Here is a 22,002-nt window from a genome sequence, read left to right on the forward strand (position 1 = left end):
CTGCAGGCTGGGTAATTTCCTCTTTGAAAACTGAACTGAGTTTCATAATAAAGCATAAGGCAGCTCGGGCAGTAGTCCAAATTCGAATAACTAGAACCCTCATCCAATGGGTGAGTGGTGGACTAGGGGAGCAGGGGCAGTGGGTCTTGACTTACTCTGCTTCGAGAGTGGCCTTTCGGTCTTCATGACTAACTTGTTCATGAATCTTCCCTCCCCTGAGAACCTCTCCTGTCATCCTTCTGCCTCCAGATCTCTCTGCACATGAGTCTCATAGCCTGGGGAACAGCTTGCATCTGTGGTCCCTCACACCTAGTTACATGGAAGTTAAATCCCTTGGGTCCCAGAGTTCTACTTCTCAGTCTGGGTCCTGTGAACAGCAGAGCTTGAGGGAGGTGGGACAGCCACAGCCACTGGCCGCAGAGTTCCCCGTGTTCCCATGTGGAGGTGAGCCCTGCCTTGCAGCTCCTGTCCCTCACGCAGCAGGACACCTCATATGTCTGTGCTCACAGCCAGTCTACCAGAACTCGGCCCCTGTTTCTCCTCCCTTGTTCCTGCTCTTTCAGCATGACAGGTGTGCTCTAGAAGTGGCAGCTGTGTGCAGTGACAGAATGGCAGGTTTAGGGAACACAGAGAAGTCTACTGTGTGTCCTGAGGACACAAGAGGAAGTACAGATCAGCCAACTGAGGCCACTGAAAATCTGCGTTATAGGAAGCTCTGAGGTGAAAAAAACATAGGTAGTTTTGCCATCTGTACTGTCCCGTCCAGCATCTTCCCGAGTTGAGTCTCTTTTCTGAATTGGGTGTAAGATGGACAAGACATGGAGATTCATGGTATCACATGATCTGTATTTAAAACTGCAGTTAAAAGGAGAAACAGATACAAATTTGCCATTATTACCTCCATCCAAAGGGAACCATATTTAGTATGGTCTAAAGTTGATTACACATTATAAAATGAACAACTATTATCTAAGTAAATAGTTCTGATTAGTCTTCATTTTTAATATATTTTTGTCTCAACTATCACCACTTTTGAGAACATTTCACTGTACAATCTAGTTAAAGTTATACTTGTCAGAAAATCTTGTTAACCCTTTATTAAGGTCAAATAAGTTTTTTAAAAGGAAAATTGAATCTGTTCCTTCGTAGTTAAAAATAATAAGGAATTTCACAAACATACCACGAATGTTAAACAGATAATTAGCTTGTGGTTGGAATTTGATGGTTCTGTGTCACTCAGCAAAATGTGATGTTTCTCTAGCAGCATTTTTGCACCAAACTTTCCCGTTAAGGAGCCTAGTTTGTTCAGGGAATTTTAAAGCTACATCTGTATCTAATAAGTGCTCAAGATTCCTAAGACTAGATAGTCTAAGAAAACTCAAGACTCCAGTTATCTTCAGACTAATGTTTATCATTATCTAGTAGATACCCCAAAGATTGATATCATCTGTTATTCTAGAACTTTAATAGCAGGGGGGGAAATGCTTCCAGAAACCCAGAGAGAAATCAGAGGAAACACTACCTCTGAGTAATTTTGCATCTTGTCCGACCAGGCATGCAGGTTGACTGGTGGACTGCCCAAGATCCCTGTCTAGAAGGTACTGCAGAGCTATCTGTTAACATTGACATGTTTGTGATTTTGTTGAACAACAAAGCATGCTGAGACACCCCCTCCCAGTTGCAGGTAAACTAACATAGCCTAAAGTGGTAAAAATGCATTTAAAAAGAAGAAGTCGCCATTTTAATTGGCTCACTGTAGGTCCTGTGAGTACAACAGGAACCGGAAAGGACGAGTGGGAGGAAAATGTCGTGTCATGGACAACTGTCGGGCACACCCATCTCCAAAGAGGCCTTTTGTTAGGTGATATGCAGAATGAAGCCATTGAACATGTTTGCTCATAGTCCTCCTGTTCAATGTTGAAAGTCACTTAGGTATGTAAGAACAGAACGCACTCTGCGGTCCCTACCTCAGACAGCATAGAAGTTGAATAGAACCAAAACCTTTAAGTGATGGGAGCTCTTATACAGATCTTGATATCATTAATGAATGTATCATAGTTGCAATTTGTTGCTTGTACAGCATCTGACAATTTCCAGTGCACGTCTGCTCCCACTCTGTTGTTGGAAACATGATGATTCTGTGAGCTCACCGCAGTTACCCTAAGAAAGCCTGTCTCGTTCCTGAAGGTACAGAGTCCTGCTTTTAGCCAGTGAACTTAGCTGAGTGAGGCGAGGGGTGACTAAGCAGATACTGAGTGGCTAACCTGCTCTTAAAATACCACTGAGTAAGCAAAAGGAGCTCTCTGGAGGACTGCATGTGTGACTTTCAGTACAGGGCATTCTGAAGGAACAGAGGGGACAGACAAGAGGGGTTGGGGGCTGTAGGGGGCTGTCAAGGGGAAGCGGAGTTGAGGTATTGAGGATTTGGGGGGCATTGGAGACATTTTGTATGAAATGCTGGAACGGCACAAGATGTCACTCTAAAGCCACAGAATGAACTCAAGATTGCATCATGGATCGTGGCTGGTAAATGTGCCTGTGCTGGTTGACCCCTTTTAGCAGCCCTTCCCCCCCCCCCCCAGTGTGGGATATTGATAATGAGGGAGGCTGTCTGGGCAGTAGCTAGGGAATCTCTACCTCAATCTCTAATCTCTAAACTATGGTCCTGGAACTGCCAAGCACACCACACACACACACACACACACACACACACACACACACCAACAAAAGGCCTGTGAAAATGTTTAACTTTACACCTTCAGGTTACAGCAGTGAAGTCAGCTCACTTCTGTCAGAGTCTTCTAATGGTTTGTTTTGTGGTTAAGTAAATGTGCAAACACAGACAACCTGGAGAAGTAACCCCAAAGCAAACTATATAATGATAATAGCATGAACACAACTATAAATTTTATATACACACATTTAGACTTCACTTTGTGTAGAATGTCTCTATTCCATACCCTGGATGAACATCAAAGTGTTGTTTCCACACCCACCCCCTTACCTCCCATTGCTTGAGTTTGGCAAAATTCCTGAGGCTGGCTCTGGCCAGAAATAAATTGTCTGAAACAGTCTTAATGTTTTCACCTCTTTTCCTTCTTGTTGGTGGTCTTGAGAACCCAGAGGCCCTTCAGCCAGAGTGGGTGGGCAGCTTCCCAGCTCCCTGTCCAGTACATCTTGGAACAGAAAATCAGATTTTATGCTAAAGGCCTTTTAAAGTGTCATACAGCCCAGCAAGTTATGCTGAGACGGGTGGCCTCTTTGCTGTAAATCCATGAGCAGACAATTTCATGACATATTTCCCACTTTTTGCTGTTGAGCATTACTCCCAAGATACTCTCTAGGCTGCCAAAATAGAAATCTTTAGTTTGTGGCAATTTCAGTGGGATGCTGTTAATTGATGGCATAAAGAGGTAAGGCCAGAGTTGGGGACGTAGCTCAGAGGTAGAGAGGCTTTGCCTGGCATGCTCAAGGCTCTGGTTCTAATTCCCCATATCAAACCAACCAACCAACTAACGAAAAAACTAATCAGACATGAGTCTGAATCCAGGTTTAGCCTTCCTCTTATGAATTTACAAGAATAGTCATAGTGAGGGTACATATATGTGTCCTGGAAGGCTCAGAAATCCTCCTCGGACAGGGTGATATGAAGGTGGTCCTCAGGGCCAGACTGATGACCAGACCAAGCCACCCAGTAAAACTGAGCTGCTCCCATCAAAGAACGCTGGTGAATTGGAAGAGGTGTCCACACATTGAACAAGAGGTGCCCAGTTGTTCTTGACAGAATGTGACAAAATACTTGGGGAAGCCTGGGTGTTTGCTTCCTCTAGTACCTTATAACAAAGGCCAATAACAATAGTAAATATTCAACACACAGAAATTACTCCTCTGTGAAACTTAATTAGTATGATAAAATAATGCATTTTCAAGACGTATATCTTAGTATCTCATCCCTTAAGAATTCTCCATAAAACTATATTTTAAATGATTGACTATATTTTAAATTTTGTTTCTGGTTGCATTTTTTAAAACATTGAATGTTGGTTTAATATTTTCTTACATTATCAAATTGATTCAAGATTTATTCCCAGATATGAAATGTTGTTCAGAGGGAGACCTGAGGCAGAAAAATTGCCCTCTGAGGACCCTGGTGGGGTCAGGACATAGGGGGCACTCTGTAATTGATTCTCCTTGGATTGCAACGATAATAATTCTTAATAATGGAGGAATGGTGCTGGGGAAGGGATGAGGTCCGCTTCTCACATTTTTGTAGGTTCACATCTTCTGCCATTTGGTACAGGCTAGGTTAGGATATCCAGCTAACACATCAGACCTAGAGTTTAAGTGGAGGAGGGCAAGGCCTGTCCCTCCCCTTTTTTCAAACCACGTGAAATAGTCATTTTAGTCCCAGTAAACTGGTAAACTTTATCTTACAACAATGCCCATGTTTTAACTGGTTTTATTTTCTTCACTTGATTTTATCCTGTCTTAAACATGCATGCAGTGCCAGTGGTGTCGGCTGTCTTTGGTCTTGCCCATGCTAAGGATGCTAGATGGGAGACAGTCCAGGGGGCTTTCCAAGTCACAGTGGAAGGGGAAGGACAGAAGATGACTCCTGAAATGTATATTGTCAGTCATTCGCAGTGGTGTACTGCAGAATCCAGGATTTTATCTTCCGTGCACTTCTAGAAAGGGCCTGGATCTGGGTGAAATTCCCAAGACTTTGTACACATGCTTTCTCTTGGTTATCAGACAGTCCTTGTTTTTACGGTCTGGGCAAAGTAGAACGTCCTGCTTCTGCTTAGCATAAAAGGTATTGCTCGATGCCTTCTCCCTCTTTTAGTAACCCCACCACCATCTTCTTCACTTAGAAAGGGCAAGTCCCACCTGTCTGCCTGATGGGAGAGTTGTCCACTTTGCTGGGTCTGCCGAGTGAGAGATGTGCATATGTTATGTTACTGACTCTGGATGTGGGCCAGGTTGCTAGCCTGTTCAGGTTCATTTCCTTTTCCATCTCTAACTACAAGTTAAATTATTGGCGAGTCTGGCTATAGATAAACATTATCCTTCACTCCATGTATTTTAAAATATTTGTCTGTAGACATTTATGTTACATTGATGTGTTTAATGAGTTTTTTTTTAAGCTATGTCTCATATAGCCCAAACCTGCCTTTGAACTTGAGAGGTACTTAACTGTGTATTGGCCATTTCCAAAGCATGTCCATTCAGAAATAATGTGATTTTCATTTTATAATAAGTTCCTTTTTCAGTGAAAATTGACATTGCCCTCACACACTGTCAACATCCCTGCCCCCCTGCCCTGAGGTTTCTTTCTCTAGACATATGTTCATCTGCCTGAGTGGTACAGGTCTGACTTCACAAGTCTCTCCAGGCCATGTTCTCAAGTAGTCTCCTCCCCGTCCACTTACCCCAGCATCCAGAGCAAACACTTTCTGGATGCTTGGAGCCCCTCAGTCAATATTTTTTGAGCAAATAAATGAACTTTAATGGCTCCGACTCTGAACAAGAAACACCTCCGGATTAATGATGGCATACACTCATTCACGTCATTGAGCTTAGGAAAAACATGGCACTTCTGTCCGAATCCATATTCATATGCCGCTCCTGGCCCTGCCTGGCATCTTCTCAGCTATGGCAGGTTCCCCTGCAGAGGAGAGTACACACTCTTCCTCTCTCTGAGCTCCTGATGACCTCTAAGCCACACACAGCATGGTGTTATCACACCAGTGTATAAGCTAGTTTACAAGCTTACGTGTGGAAGATTGCACCCACCGTGCCTGTTTAGAGATATCAAGGAACTTTAAAGTGAGCTTGTGCCGAGCATGCTACCCTACCTCCTGTTCTAATGTTACTGCCACTGCTTCAGAGATAAAAGCCTGGCAGGAACTGAGTGGATTTCTTTATATCACTCTAGAGAAGTGATTCTCAACCTGTGGGTCACAACCTCTTTGGGGATCAAATGACCCTTTCACAGGGGCCACTTAAGGCCATCAGAAAACAGAGATCTTTACATTATAATTCATAACAGTAGCAAAATTATAGTTGTGAAGTATCAACAAAAATAATTGTATGGCTGGGGGCCACCACAGCATGAGGAACTGTATTAAAGTGTCACAGCATTGGGAAGGTTGAGAACCACTGCTCTGTGTCAGAAGAGGACATGAGAGAAAACTGGCAATGTCTAGCTTAGTCCTTTTTCTGAAGGGTATACTCCACAGAGAAGACAGTCTCTCTCTCTCTCTACACACACACACACACACACACAATTGCATACGCACTGCCACAGAGGCAGAGGGTACTGTGTCATTATCATAAAGTGATAGGGAAAAATCTGCAAAGTTGACCCACGATTTAGTAGTAGTCTGCTCATGGTCCATTGCATACACTACCTTGATCCCAACTCAAGATGTCCTCATTTCATGGGCAGTTATGGAAAGATACAAAGTCCTTCCGGCCATCCCTGTCATAAGTGCCGGCCCCTGCACTGTTTCTCACCTTTCTTGTCCTCCTTGCTCCTGTACACACTGGCTGTAATCCGGGCGCTCCTTGCCCCTCAGCCCGCTCTCACCCTGACTCGTGCTGACTCGTCCCAGGTGGCCCCCTTCCCCTGCTCCTCGGCCCATATGCACTGGGCTTTAACTCAGGTGTTCCTTTACCTCGCTCCTCATTTCTTTCCTTCCCCTGGTTTCTCTTCTCCAGCATCTTTTCTTGTCACCCGGTAAGCCAAGGCGAATGCTGGCCCTGGTGTAACGGTACAGTCTGCAGTGGAAGGGAGGCTGCACACACGTTCTGTTGACCACAGTGAACAGCTGTGCAAGTCCTGAAGGAAGGTCTGGAGAGAAGGAGGAGACGGAAGGGTGTTCTCCTCTCCTCATTTCCACAGTCTGACTTTCCTCTTTGGGTTTTGTCTTTGGTGTTGTGCTTTTAAACAGAGTCTCACTATGTAGTCCTGGCTGTCCTAGAACTTTCTACGTAGACCAGGCTGGCCTAGAACTCACAGAGATCTACCTATTGCTGCCTTCCGAGTTCTGGGATTAAAGGCCTGCACTTTTGATTTTAACTTTGCCTATATCTTTCTTAATATTTTTATTTTTTTTAATTGACTATATGGTGACAGGGTTGTTTTTAACTTGTCTTTTTAAATACAAATATAGAAAAATTTAGGAGTGTGTTTGTGTGGCATAAGTTTATGTACACACATGGAAGCCAGAGTCAGATGTTGAATATCTTTAATAGTCACTCTCCACTTATGAGTCAAGGCCTCACTGAACCTGGATCTCACCAGTTCAGCTAAACTAGCGAGCTCCAGGGCCCTGTCTGTCTGTGCACCACCCAACAAATGCTGGAGTTGCAGATGCATGGCACCATGCCTAGTTTTCACATGGGTCCCAGGTTTGTCATGCTTGTGTGGCAAGTAGGTCAGCAACTGAGCCATCTCACCAGCCCAAATTTTTCAGTTATGTGTTAGAATAAAATAAGTACCATGGGCCTTATTATCTGTGTCAGCTTTTCAGAGAGAGGCACTGGCTTACAGATGAACTTCTGAATTACAACTTGCTTGTTAACTGTATAGACCCATTTTAATTAAAGCCAAGTGAGTTTTCTATTATCAGCATTGAAACTGAATGGATCATCTCCTGTCTTAACAGGAAGTGAGGTAGGAAGGAAGTCATTTCCTTCAGACTAATCAGCTCCATAGAGTGACACCCAAATAGTTAATCCAGTATGTCCAGAGACCACCTAACTATAGTAAATAAATTACAGATCCATGTATAGTAAACATGTATCCTTATGCAACCGTAAGAATTGGCATGTACTATGATAGACACACTCTTGCTGTGACAGCACACCGCTATAGTGAAAAGTTATACACTGTACTGTACCTGCACTCTTTAAACACACTTACCCTTCTCAACCCTAGTGAAACTTACCCCCCAACATACCTCAAAATGATGATGCTAATATATAATGACCATAATCATAGTAGTTTTTTCCCTGAGATCTTAAATAGGTAGTTTAATCATCTTATCTAGATGTAAAAAAAAAAAAAAAAAATGCTTTTAATACTATTTCCCAACTCAGAATGTAATTCCTGGGGGTATAGCTGCTGTTCTCCAGGCTTCAGGGCAGCACATTGATCATAAGTGTCACAGAAAATGGGAAGGCATCTTTCCCATAACGAACCAGGTTCTGTATTCTTTAATATATAGATAAAGAGTGCTATGCGTGATCTCACACACACACACACACACACACACACACACACACACACACACACACACACACACACGATGGGAAGTTTCTGAGGGGCTGAGCTCCTCTGCAAACCCCTTGTCATTTGTTTTCCCAGCAATTATGTTTTTCGGAGCATAACTGCCTTGGTCCCCCTGCATTGGACTGATGAATTGCAGTTTCCAGACCTTTCTTCAAGGATATCTTATTATCGCTTTTAAAGAAAGAAAAGGATTGCCTTTCCTGCATTGTACTTGTGTTGTTTAAAAGCCAGCACTGAGGGGCCAGTGGCAGAGGAAATGTTTACATCAAGCTAATAAGCATTAGCTGTGTTTTTCAAGTCACTCTGTCTTAAAGTGGCCGCAGGGTTCATAGCTGTTTATAAAATATACGGCATTCAGTAGTGTGAAATAGTTGTTTATTTCCTTTCCATATTTCCTCTTGTTGGGTAAAAAAAAAAAAAAAAAAAAAAAAAAAAAAAAAAAAAAAAAAAAAAATACAATGCATGTTGGTAAGCTGAGAGGCTGTGTGAAATGTGTTTGAAATTGCTGGGACAGAGGTTTGTCCTAATGGTTGATCACCTGGCAGAATGGGGTCTGGCAACCAGGGGTTTATCTTATCCTTGCCTAACCACGCCATAGAGAGTGAGCCTTCCCCTGTATTGTTCCATTCATGTGCTCCCCCCACATTCATTCAGAGGCTGACACTTCCTTTGCATGACAGATTAAAGGGGCAGTGTGGGCCCTTTTGATGGTGTTCATGGAGCTTACTTAGCTTGAACTCCCTGGGCTGTGCTTAGTGCTCAGAAATTGAAGTGCTATTCATCTGCCAAACTCACCGAAACTGTGCCTTTATTTTCCTTTCTGACAAGTTTTTGAAACTCCTGGAAGCTGAATGGCTCTTGGGTGAGTTTTGTGTGTAGATCAGGGAGGGCAAGGAAATAAGGAAACCTTTTTAAAAAAAACAGCTCAAGAGAAAACACGTGAAACAATGAAACCGAATCGCGCTGTTTCTGTCTGTGATAATCTATAAATAGGTGTTGGTCGTGTTGTTGTCTTTTAGGTACCAGGCTTATCTGTGGTTCCACTAGACGTTATGTTCTTCCCTCAGAGAAAAGCAGTGTTTATTATTGCAGGTGCCAAAACACGGAGGAGAAAAACAACCAGAGAGATTTCATTTAATCATTCCGAGTGGGTTTCATATTTACTTTTTGCTTTTGTCTCCACGCCTGGAGCCCATAAACCAAGTGAATGAGCTGGCAAATTGCCTTTCTCAGGTGCACCGCTCAGAGCTAGAGCAGACGCTGCCGGGAGCAGGTGCCGCCACTGATGAGCAGATAAGCGTGCCTCCGCCCCTCCGTGACAGTTAGCTAAACCACTAGAAGAAGGGCTCTTGAGATGCCACTGTGCTACTGTTCAAATATTTACTAGTAGACTCTGGGAAGGAGGAGGTTGCGGCCGCCTAGCTTTGAGTTCCACTTTGCCAAGCCCCACAACGCGGGTGGTTTCCCTGTGCAGGAAACACAAGCCCAGGTACAGCCAGCCCAGGCTCCGCTGAGCAAAGAGCAGCGTTGCCCTTGGCAAAACATTTTTTTTCCCCCCGTTTGGTGACTGTTTATCTTAGCAGAGGACTTGGTAGTCGTCAGATTAGAGTGTTTACTAGAAGGATGTGCCTTCCTCCCTCTGTGGAGCTCTGCTCACCAGTATCCCCACCGCCACAGTAGATGTGGAAGGTCCCTGAAAGTGAGCATGACAGTTGCCAAAGAAATCCAAAGAGATAAGCCGATACCTGGGACCCGTCACTGCCCAGACGTGAGAACATGCGTTGTCACACACACATCAGAGGTCAGTTGTCACACACATAAAGGTTCAGATATCTGGGGATTTTGGAAGGGAGGAAAGCTGAAGAAATCACTGAGGAAAAAAACGATTCTGAGGAGGATTTCTGTGTTGTGTTGCCTGTAGTCCTGGGGAGTTTTTGTTTTCTGTTCTTTGATTTGAACGACTCCCCTCTCTCCACAAGATTAGGGCTGGCAACACTCATTCATTTAGACTCCAATTTCCAGCAAAAGCTTGTCTACTTCAGAAAGTTGGGGTATGCATGAGAAACACAGCTCTATTCTCAGATTAAGGAAGGGTGTCAAACAAAAGTTTATGGAAAAGTCTGAGAAAAATAAACTATGCTTTTCTGGGAAGAAGTAGTCAATGAAGTCCTCCATCTTTGAAAAGATTTATCTGACTTTAAATAATTACCTTGTAAGCATGTGATGTCATTGTCATAATGTTTAACGATTCATCTACTATCTGCATGTTTTGTTTCAACTTCCTGTGGAATACATATGGTTCACATAAAGAAAACTCCAGGGTCATTTGAGGTTTTGTAGAAAACAATCATTTGTGAAAGCAAAACAGACCTTTCAATGTCTTATTTTGGTTACGCTCTATAAAAAGGCTATGAAACAGAGAGATCGTTGCAGCCCTGAGAACAAACTGTCAGACCCTCTCAGCCCAGTGTGACTTGAGCATCACAGCCCCACGTGGGGACAAGCTCACAGCCTGTCCATGGAACTGAACCGGGCTGCAGTGTCTCCGGGACACTTGGGAAATACAGCCCCATTTCCAGATGGCAACCCCTTCATGGCATACGCAGCCCTGAGACTCCGAGAACATGAGGTTGGCTTTATTTAATTTCCTCTCTTTTACCGACAGTCATAATCTATTTTCGTAAAGAAATTCAGGAAATTGGTAAAGCACTTGACTCCATCCGTTAAGTATCCGTAATTAACGTGATTGTCACGTTTTTCCTGGCTCCGTGCTGTCTTGTTCACGGCCTCCCTCACATGCCTACAACCCGCTGAGAAGGTCCTGGTAATGGGTGTCACTTAGCCCCAGCTACTCAAACATAGCAGCATGCGGATCTGCAGAGGCACACTTCCTCTGCTCGGCTAGTAAAGATTCCTAAGCTCAGGGATTTTTCTGAACAGATACTGGCATTCTTTTCAGACAGCCCCTGTATTGCTCTTCACTCTCTGACTGCTTTACTCCAGGACAGCACAAAAGAAGCCATCCTTCACTCAAGGATGCTTCCAGCCCATCTCCATAGCCCCAGTCTCTGATAAAACCAGAGCTGTTAGTTCTTGTTCAGCAGAACCAACCCACCTTCCTACCTTCATCAGCCACTGTGTGTTGTTCTCTAGAATGTTCTCCAGCACCTGCAGCCTTTGTACAGAGTCATCGTAGTCGAGGGGTGCGTCCCTCTGCACGGCATTGGACATGTAGGGGCTGGAGGAAGATCGGCAGCTGTCGGTCTCCGGCAGCAGGAATGTGTAGCTGCAGGGCCCGTTCTGGACCTGGTACTGCCTTTTCCCTGTGCTGTCCACACTCTTCCGAAAGTTATTGTAGGCTGAGGCCAAGACAAGATCACAGCCAAAAGTTAGGAAAACAATCTGCCACATTCTTTCTCTCTTTGGGTTATAAACTGTGAGCTCAGCAAACTTGCAGGCACGTATGCGTCCTCAGCCCTCAGCTGCTGTCTAGAGCACAGGGCTGTGCTGCATGAACAAGTCCATCAGTGAGAGCCTTCTCCTCCCGTTCCTGAAGCAGGCTTGACTCCCAGGGCTGTCTCTCCTCTGTGCCCCGGCACACAGGGAGCTGTCCTGCAGAGGAAGGAGCAGCCCCGCTCACTCCAGAGGTCTGCACAGACTCTTTGTTTCTACCCTGAGTCTACAGTGTCAGTATCCGAATCAATCACTTTCCTTCCCTTATATGATAAGTTGATAAGAGCAGCCAGACATGTGCAGCCAGCCGCTCCGCCCCCTGGCTCACCCACTATCTTCCTGTAGGGGGTCACTAGCCAGGCAACAGGAAAAATTAGAGCATAGTGCTTTGCTGCCCCGAAGGACTGTGCACTGCAGAAGCCTTCTGGGAACAAGGACCAGCCGCAAGGCCCCTGGGCATGTCATAGGCACCACCCTAATTATTTCCTAGAGAGAAGTTGGGGCTCTGTTGTCTGTCCGCTCATTCACTGGCTAAGCTTGCAGAGTATCTGAGGTAATGACTTTAATTTTAAAACACAGTGAAAGTTTCTGTGTTTTCCTGTAGGAATAAAACTACAGCTATAACAGGACTTTATTTTTGTTACTGTAAATATAAAGAGTAAGACCAGCCAGCTCTTATAAACTGTGCCTTTTCAAAGGGGGGTAGGGTATAGTCCTGTTGGTCTTATTTGATTTTTTTTAACTATTAGCTAAGCTATTCATAATTTTTATTTTAACCCAGTTTGATGTTACTGAATCTAGTTACTAAGATCAGTTTCTCAGCTCTTACATGTTTGTAACTTAAAACAAAATAGCCATTTAAATAATAAATAAAGTTTAAAATACTTTGGCCTCATTAATGGCCTATTAATTTATGCTAGATATTTAAATGACGTTTATCTAGAGGGAACACATACCCTGTCCTTTAGGGTATCGGGGTTTGCTCAGGGAATCCATCGTTCTGTGACATGTTATTAATTAAATTAGTCCCAGTCAATGGACTTGGGCAAAACACTTTCCCCTTTTAATTAAGTGCTAAATCCCTTGGCCATAAAAGTCAGGGGCTATGCTGACTTTTTAGGTGCTTCCAGCTCTGTGGCCCTGCTGGTCCAGACTCACTTCCCCTTCATAACTAGGTCTTAATGCTCCAGAGATTGGCACTGTGCAATCTCCGGGATCCGGTGAACTGACTCAGGACCGTATCTGCCTCCAGAAAGCCCAGGCAGCTCCACAGTGTGCATGCTCGGCTCTGGAGGTTACAAGAGCTGTGAGTTTAGATTATAGGTGAATCTGGAATCTGCACAGTGAATTTGGTTATTCAGAGTCAGTTCAGAAGAGACCTAGTTAAATCTTTTTTAAATGCATCCTATTAACAGACTGTTGCAACTAGAACAGGGGTCCTTATCCGAAAGTCCACAGGCAGATATGATGGGGGTCCATGAACTTGGAGAAGAAAAGAATGTGTCTTTATTCTTCATCAAGCTCTAACTGAAATTCAGCTTTTCCTGTATAAATGAGGAATTAGCCAACCATACTTTCCCATCAGTGGAGATATGCCTTCTTACAGACGCCTCAAGCCTCACACTTGTTAGAAGGGACTCACAGGCATTCCAAACTACTAGAGAGTTCTGTAGCTCAGAAAGGCCAGAACTCGTGCTCTGCACAGACAGTTAGTAGAGGAGGAGGTTTGACTCCTGAGAGATGATGCATGGTTCACTAATGCCGACATCCCTACTCAGAACACCCAGAAGAAAGTAGGCTGGCCTAACTTCAGTGCTGTGCGTACTTAACAAAGCTAAGCTGCTCTCAGCCTCAGTTCCCCTACTTAGAAAATAGGAGCCATTCTTTCTTTGTGGAATATTCTGGATTAAGTTGCCATAATAGGCACAATTTAAGATTGCTAACTCCCTTTCCTTACAGGCTCATTTATTAAGTGGAGATTAATTTGTTCACCATCAAATGGTAGCTCCACAGTTCCACATTTTTCTCTGATTCAGAGCGAGGCAATAGCAATGAGTGTAAATCTCTTCTTTTGTTTGTTTGGAAAAGCACAATTCAAGGCTTTAATATATGGTTTAGTTTGGAACCATTCAATAGTGTTCCAGGCAAATCAAGATGCTTTACAAGAAGAAACATGGAAAAAGAGAGATGCCAAGTACCAAGTGAAACACTCTGCTGGGCAAAGGGTGACTCACACAAGGACTTCTGATCCAGAGGGGATGGTGGGACAGGGAGGGAAGGAGACCATAGGCAGAGCACTATGAGAGGACATAGGGTAAGGCAACATCACCTGCTGGGGACACCAGGCCTCTGTGCTTTTGCTATGGACACTGTCCTTACCGGTCCCCCAGAACACGGTAGGAGCTGTTCTTCATAGATTCTGAAATGGAAAGGAGTAAAAGTGGAGTCAGCAAGGCTTCTTTGAGGAATGAGATGGTAGAGACTCCGAGCTCTGTGGACTGCCCTAGTCTCAGTGACTGTATCAGCAAACCATGGCAGCTGCCGGGCAGCTCTTGGCCTGCCAGAAGAGGGCTTTATTTGTGAACACAGCACTTTACATTTTTTATTATTTTCAATCATTTAAGAATGTAGGGATCAGAGCAAGGCATGATGGCACATGCCTGCAGTCCTAGCACCCAGGAAGCTATAGCTTGAGGCCAGCCTGGGCTTCATGGAGGCTCTGTCTCAAATGAAACAAAGTAAATAAACACAAACACACATGTGCATGGGTGCTATTGTTAAAAAAAAAAAAAAAAAAAAAAAAAAATTCTGACTCATACACCCAAATAGGTTATGAGTTAGAAGCAGGAGGAGGAGTCAGCAAATCCATACCCTGGGGATGGGACATATTCAGTGAGGCCACTCACTGTCGAGTCCGCATCCAAGGTGAAAAAAAAGGCCCTTACTTTACAGTGTGGCAGATGCCAGGCCAGAGGGCTAGTACAGAGCCCAAGGAGAAGTGACACTTTGAGGTGCTAGGAAAAGGATGCCATCACAGAGCAAGGGGTGAGTGACACAGTGTGGCAGCCCCCAGAGCCACAGGAACTCAGAGGGGCTCACATAGTTAGGACTGTAGCTAGACTGCTAGGAGAACTCACAGGAGACCTTCACAAGACACCAGCTCCAGGGAAGCCAGCAGAAACCAAAAGGGCCATGCTCTTAGTGCCACCAGCCATTGGCCAGTGATTCCCACTGTGGCTTGGGGAAGCCACTGAGCATGCTCAGGCCCCTCCATCCTTTTCTGTGATTCTCCAGAGTGTTCCTTTTCCACAGAACCTTTGGCTTCCCCCAGTCACTTGCTGACAGGATTGCTGAAGCAGACCAAGATGCAAACTGAGGGATATTGTCACTGGTTTCCTAGAAGCTGCCCTCGGCCCCCATCGCCTCTGCGGAGCAGCTGTGTGTGGTGCAGCTTGTTTGCAGCATCATGTGTATTTTCTGCCATGTTACATGTCATCAGCTGAAACCTCACAGCCCCATTTATCCTCTCAAGAACCATCTCTGGGGGCTAGAGAGATGGCTCAGTGGTTAAGAGCACTGGCTGCTCTTCCAGAGGACCTGGGTTCAATTCCCTGCATCCACATGGCAGGTCACACCTGTCTGTAACTCCATTTCCAGGGCTTCTGACACCCTCACACAGACGTGCATGCAGGCAAAACACCAATGATCACTTAAAAAAAAAAAAAATAGAGCTGTCTCCGCTTCTCATTAAGCCATTTGATGGTACCAGAAAGACGTAGTTACCCATTTCCAGAAAGGAAGCCATCTACAAAGACCTTAAACAAAACAAAACTACAATAATTTTATTAATTCTCTGGGAATTTCATACCATGTACTTTGAACACATTCACCCACCCATAACCATCCTGTCCACCCTCCCACCCAACTTTGAGATGATAATGATGGTAACAAGTTTGTCTTTGTCGTCGTCTTCTCCCTCCTCCTCCTCCTCCTCCTCCTCCTCCTCTTCCTCCTCCTCCTCCTCCTCCTCCTCCTCCTCCTCCTTCTCTTCTTCCTCCTCCCCCTCCTCTTCCTCCCTGTTTAGTCCATATACTATTGCCTAGCTAGTCTTGAGAGTGGAGCCTGCCCTACTGTGTGCTCAACCTAACAGGGGTCAGTCACATCATTTAAAAATCATTGCTTATCCCTCCTCCCAACTGTTGTCAAATGTCAGTAACTCTTCAGCTCATGGTGGGATTTCAGCCCACCCCCATGCTGGGATTCTGGATGGCTGTTGCTTACACAGGCCTTATGCATGCTATCACAATCAGTGTGAGTTCATATGTGTATCTGGAGAACACTGCTTCCTTGATGCTATCACCATTGGTTCTTACAATCCTTCTGCACATTATTCCACAAAGAACCCTGAGTCTTGTAGGGAAGGATGTGTCACAAAGACCCTTAAGTACCACCCTGTGTTATCATTTCATCCCATTCAGCTGAGGTCAAAGCTACAGGGTCTCCCCAACTCTTCAGGAATCTAGTCTCTCACAGATCCCCTGCTGTCAGAATCCTGGAATCAGAGTGGTCAGAGCCTCTGGCTTGCCTAGCGTCACCCAGAAAATGATTGGCTCTGTGGAAATAGTATCCTAGGAAGCCAGGTACTTTGCAATTTTAAATCAACATGAAGTGGGCAGCTGCCACGCGACCCATGCCAGAGGGCGTTTGTGAGTAGCTCCCATGGCCTCCACTGTCAGGGTGAACCAGTTTACAGAATGTCACTAGGAGTTTTGTCTTTGTTAGATAAGTGGATAGACCCAGGACCTCTTGCCTGACCTGGAAGAACATTAGCACCACATAACAAGGGACATTTTACAAAAGCCTGTGTTATTAAAAATGCACAGAGCGCTCAGACCCTTTACAGGCATGGGGTCCCCTGCACTTGGGTCTGGATCACAGCTACTCTCTGCAGAGCTAGGCAGCCCCTCTGAGCCAGTCCCCTGTCTGTACCCTCACCAGGCACAGCAGAGTCCTCTTTCCATGCCATCACTGCCTACAGAGACCTGGCGTGCTGACTGGCACAGGCACATCTGGCCAGCTTGGACTGGAGTTTTGAAAAGTGCCTTGTTGGTATATGAGACTTTGCTGAATTACCCTACAGGGTGAAGCTGGGACACTGTGTCTTTGCAGTCAGAATGGCACACATGGACTCTCAGGCACCTGGCATGTGACAGTGGGGAGAGAACTGAGGGACCTCTTGGCCATCTCCTCCTGCCCTTGGCATCTTTAAAATCGGCAAATAATTGATACGTTTCTTTATACACCTCAAAGTTCCTTTGCAGGGAAAAGCATTAGGCACTCACTGGACCTAAAACTTGCCAGGGAAGTTTCTACTGTTCTGTCCATGTTGTCTGCAGTCATTAATGAGAATCGAGGGAACAATTAAAGCTGCCCCCCAACACACACAAGGGGTCTGGGGGAGATAATAATATTTCAGGAGTCCCAAAGCAGGTCCTGCACAGCAATACCTTGGCATGGCTACTTTCTACTCAGTGCATGTCGACCTCCATCTGAACAACACAAAGGCAGACTGTGGCCATCAGCAAAAATGTCAGCACACCAACTCCCACCACTCCCGAGGGCCAGCATGCCCATATGGAGCCCAGAATCTGGGGTGCCGTGAGGTATCCCCAGCTGTCAATTTGAGAAAAGTACCAGAGGAAAGCCCCTTGAAGGAAAGTTCAAAGAGGCACACAGATCCATCAATACATATGGAGCTTTTCATTCCTGTTAAAGATGGAGAAATCAAGGCTCACTGGGGTGAGAAGCAAAGACTCCTGCCAGCCAAGTGCATCCATGGACCCTTCTTTTTCACTAATGTAATGCCATTGAATGTAAAGCCATGGGATGTATATGTATGCATACATGCATGCGTGTGTACATACATGCATGTGTGTGTACATACATTCATGGGTGGGTCCTCATGCTCTTAGAACAGATACTATCACTCACTGAACTGTATCTTCAGCCCCTAAAGCAATAATTTTTACTCCAGTTTTAACAAGGTAAAAACACAACTTCTTTGGAAAGGATTGAGACTTGTTGTTTTAGTGCTGGCTGCCACCCTATATGGTACTGATACTTCTAACAACAGAATCCATGTCACGACCCAAAACTGAGCTGGGTGCTACATGAAAGTACTAGCTCTTGTGAATGGTGCAGATGTGGTCATGGGGAGGTGCCCCTATGATCACCATTAGGGGGCAGCCCTGTGTGAATACACAAACTCATTCATCAGTGGAGACTTAGAATCCAAACCCTGGGAACCCAGCATGTGTGTCAATGTTCTGGCTAGCTGTGTATTCACATTGCCCCCACATACTCAGTTTTCTGGCTTTCATAATTCCTTCCCAATCTGTCTCTTTAGCTTCGTCCTGTATTCACAGCTAAGCATGTGATGGGCCTGTGAATCAAATATGGTGCCAATTGGAGCACAGTTTCCCGTTCTTGTTGGAAGTATTTGTTTGTGTGTTTATTTATGTTTGCTGTATGCACGCAGCGTTTGACATAAAATAGCTAGCCCAGTATATTTAGAGCATAATTAAGTCACTGGCTTAGAATTGGACATTGACTCTGTGGAATTCACCTTTGTGAGAGGTGAGGAAGTGAATATTTTGTTAAAATCATTCTCTGACTGCCAAAGGAGGGAAGGACGGTCTGCCAGATGTGTTTTCAGGCCACTTCCTTTCCTGGGAAACAGCCATTTCCGCACACCGCCAGCATGTTTTCATCTCCGGGTAGATGGTGACAAGTACGTTAAAGGACCACAGGGTCTGTAGCCTGGGCCTGTCACCCCCAGTCACCATCTTCAGCCCAGCTGTGTGACTTCCGTTTAACAAAGACCTACAGACCTGGCCTGTTGATGAGTGCATATGAGGGCAGGGTGAGGGGCTATAAGAAGATCATGTGACCTCTCAATGCCTGCCATTCCTGTTTAGTTATATCAGAAGGTACCAGGTGCTCACTCACTCTCTTATCCGAGTGTTTACCATGATATAATGTCTGACTGACATTTAGATAGGATAGATTTTTGTTTCAAAGAACCTTTAAAGAGTCTCAAATTGTTTACAGTTTGCACCATCAGGACCCAGCAGAGCATCCTGTTAAAGAGCTTTCATATCTGACAGCCACACTGCATCTTCTAGAGCCCACAGGCTCTGAAAGGGGAGCTTTTTGTTTATTAGGAACTTGAGAAATATGCAAGTAAATATTTTTTTAAGATTACACCACAAATTCCTCAAATTTTTAGGAAGATTTCAGTTTATATAATTATCCTGTTGTATAAAGTTATCTCAAACACTATTTGATTTTTAAATATTTTCATTCTAATATTTTTTTGTGGAATATTTACCTCCATCAAAAAACAAATGTCAGAAGGGTACAGATAAAAGTCACAGCTTTGAGAAAACGGTGAGTACAATTCTCCAGCGGTGAGTGAGCGCCAGCCTGGCATCTCTGCGTTTCCTCCCTGAGGGACAAATGGTAAACGTTCTCTGTAAAAGATTCGTGTGCCAGTGATGGCTGTTTCACTCATGACCTGAGTTAAATCTTTGCTTTGACACAGTACTTGATACTTTGAGGTGAGTTTATTAGCTAAAATTTTACATTAAATCCATCTAGACAAACTTTTGAGAGTTTGGATCCTCCTGCTCCTGAGAAATATGTCCAGCCCCCTTCATAGCCATTCTGAATGAACTGTCTGCATCTCTCCACAGAATGAGTGTTCATTTCAAGTGGCCTAATGCCATCTAGATTAATCTTCTTTTAATCTAAATTTATAAATTTTTATCTTAATTATTGAGAAATATTTTTAAAAAGAGATAAAAATGCCATAATAAGTATTCAGATTTAGATATATTATCTCCCTTGGTTATAAGTTAACATAAATAAATAGCTTATGTCAAGGTTTTTTGTTTTTTTAAATGCACATAACCCTCATTTGCTATTCCCATCCATCTGGCTGAGTTAATATGAAAACTCTTTCTGTGGGAACTTACATTTGGTTACTGACTTACATGGACAAAAGTAGTTTTTGAAAAACTGTGTCACAACTATGATAAATAGTTGGGCATAAAAGTTGTAGTCAAGGTTATAAGCAGTCATGATGCTTGCACTTAGGTGCACAAAAGACCCCATGCTGTCCTTGTCCCTGTGTGGATCCAGTTGTCTCTTAATGACTAGGTCTTCCTGGTTGTCTGCTGTATGTATTCTGTGCTTTTCTTTCAAACGCTTCCCTAAGCCCCCAGTCTGGCACCCGCTAGCACACCCTCCAAATGTTCCCAGTCCAGGCAAGGGCACAAGTCAAAGAAAGAGAGGCACAAAAGAGAAAATAAAAGGAAACAAATTGAACAAAGACCACAAAGAGAGGACATTTATTAAGTATTAGGTACCAGTTCCTGACATCTCTTTCCCTCAAGGGAAAAAAAAAATGCGATAATGTTTTTGAAGTCTATAAACTATTCTAGTAGAATATTTACAGAAAAAGAAATTATGTACATTCTCCCAAAATCCTGGTGCCTTTAAATGACCTTTTCTTTTATTTTATATGCCAAAAAGTCTTGACTAAAATAAAATACTAAGCCAAAAGAAAACAGCAAGAAAAGTACCTATTGCAGAATGCTAACATCAAATCCACTATTAATGCTCACCTTCTCCCCCTGCTGGTCTCCTAACAAATGACCCGCAAGACAGTCAATAAAGTCATTCATAAAACACTGGGCAGTTTAATACATAAATCAGCTGCAACTCATAAGTAACCTGGATGCTGTCAGTCCAATGTAAAATAGCATATCAGGGACAGAGCCTTCATGTCAGTGCATGCAGGTGCACGCATCTAGTGTGCACAGCATACACAGCAATACAGTTACCATCCACAGGACATGAGCCATGCTTTGTGACAGAAATATGTGTTATCAAGGTCCCACTGTGGAGAGGCAAAGGGATGCTGTGCCAAAGGCATGCCTTGGTGGCACCGGTGGTGAAGTTCATACCCCCAGGGAAAGCAAGTGAGTGTTAAATGAACTGCTGGAATGTCTTCAATGTTGGTTTTGCTCCCAACTATGTACTTAGTCAAAAAGAAGCCATCTCCCCAATCCTGACTTGCCCCACAGAGCAAACTAAACTGAGAAACTACATTCCATGCTGAGAAAATTGTTTGTACAATTTAAAAAGAAAAAAAAAAAAACACTACAGGCATTAAAAGAAATTAACTATAGTTGAACACAGGGATGGTAAAGGTGTAAACTTTTAGATGGTGCCTGGAACTCACTCCTAAAGCATCTGCTCAGCAATCGGACCCTACCCCCAGTGGAGAGTTTGAAGCAGGGGAGTAGCCCACTCTGATCTAGAAAGAACTCTGAGTGAAGAGTGGAAAAGGAGGAGGCCAGAGAAGCTGCTGCAGTCTCTCACAGCAGATAGTACGGTGGCCTGAGCTTCGGTGTTAATGCAAGGCTTGCAAACATTTATTTGAAAGGGAGAATCAGTGTGACTGCTATGAAGAGTTCAGTGATTGGGATTGCTGGCCTAGCATGAGCAAAGTCCTGAGTTCCATCCCCAGCAGCATGGGATGTTTTAGGGGAGAAAAGGAGTAAGAAATTTCATACTTTAACATCTTTAAATGCTGCACTAGAGAATCATTTTAATAGCATGAACAATATGACAAGACAATAATAAAATATTAGTCTTATATAATACTATGGAGGGTGGGAGCATAATGAACATGGTTAAACAGATGTCTCTGTGGTAGGATGAATCATCCTTTGGGTATATATAGAGAAACAACACACTGATTTCCATAATGGCTATATGAATTTCCACTGCCACCAGCAATGTATGAGTGGTCCTCTTATTCCACGTCATCGGCAGTATGAGCTGTCACTTGTTTTGCTGATCTTAGCCATTCTAACAGGTGTAAAATGAAGTCACAAAGTAGTTTTGATTTACATTTCCCTGATGGCTAAGGATGTTAAACATTTCTTTGTTTCTCAGCCATTTGAGTTTCCTCTATTGAGAATTCTGTTTAGATCTGTACCACATTTTTAATTGAGTTATTTGATTTCTTGATATCTAGTTTCTTGAGTTCTTTATATATTTTCAGATAGTCACTCTCTACTGGATGTGTACTTTTTAAAAATCTTTTCCCATTCTGTAGGCTGCCTCTCTGCCCTAGTGATGGTGTGCTTTACCTTACTAAAGCTTTTCAGTTTCACAGGGTC

General features: G+C 44.0%; 2 protein-coding genes across 3 annotated transcripts in view; one reads left to right on the forward strand and one right to left on the reverse strand.

The window, feature by feature from the left end:
* The window catches only part of Angpt2 (angiopoietin 2), a 50,324-nt gene extending 38,327 nt beyond the window's left edge, over positions 1 to 11,997 (reverse strand). The window contains exon 1 of the mRNA XM_036166492.1: positions 11,420 to 11,997. Within this exon, the coding sequence (XP_036022385.1) occupies positions 11,420 to 11,707 (288 nt within the window). The 5' untranslated portion in view covers positions 11,708 to 11,997. The remainder of the gene's footprint in view (positions 1 to 11,419) is intronic.
* The window catches only part of Mcph1 (microcephalin 1), a 213,694-nt gene that overhangs the window by 138,603 nt on the left and 53,089 nt on the right, over positions 1 to 22,002 (forward strand). The gene's annotated exons all lie outside the window — the stretch shown is intronic.

The sequence above is a fragment of the Onychomys torridus genome, chromosome 17 (genome assembly GCF_903995425.1).
Source record: "Onychomys torridus chromosome 17, mOncTor1.1, whole genome shotgun sequence".
Lineage (NCBI taxonomy): Eukaryota > Metazoa > Chordata > Mammalia > Rodentia > Cricetidae > Onychomys > Onychomys torridus.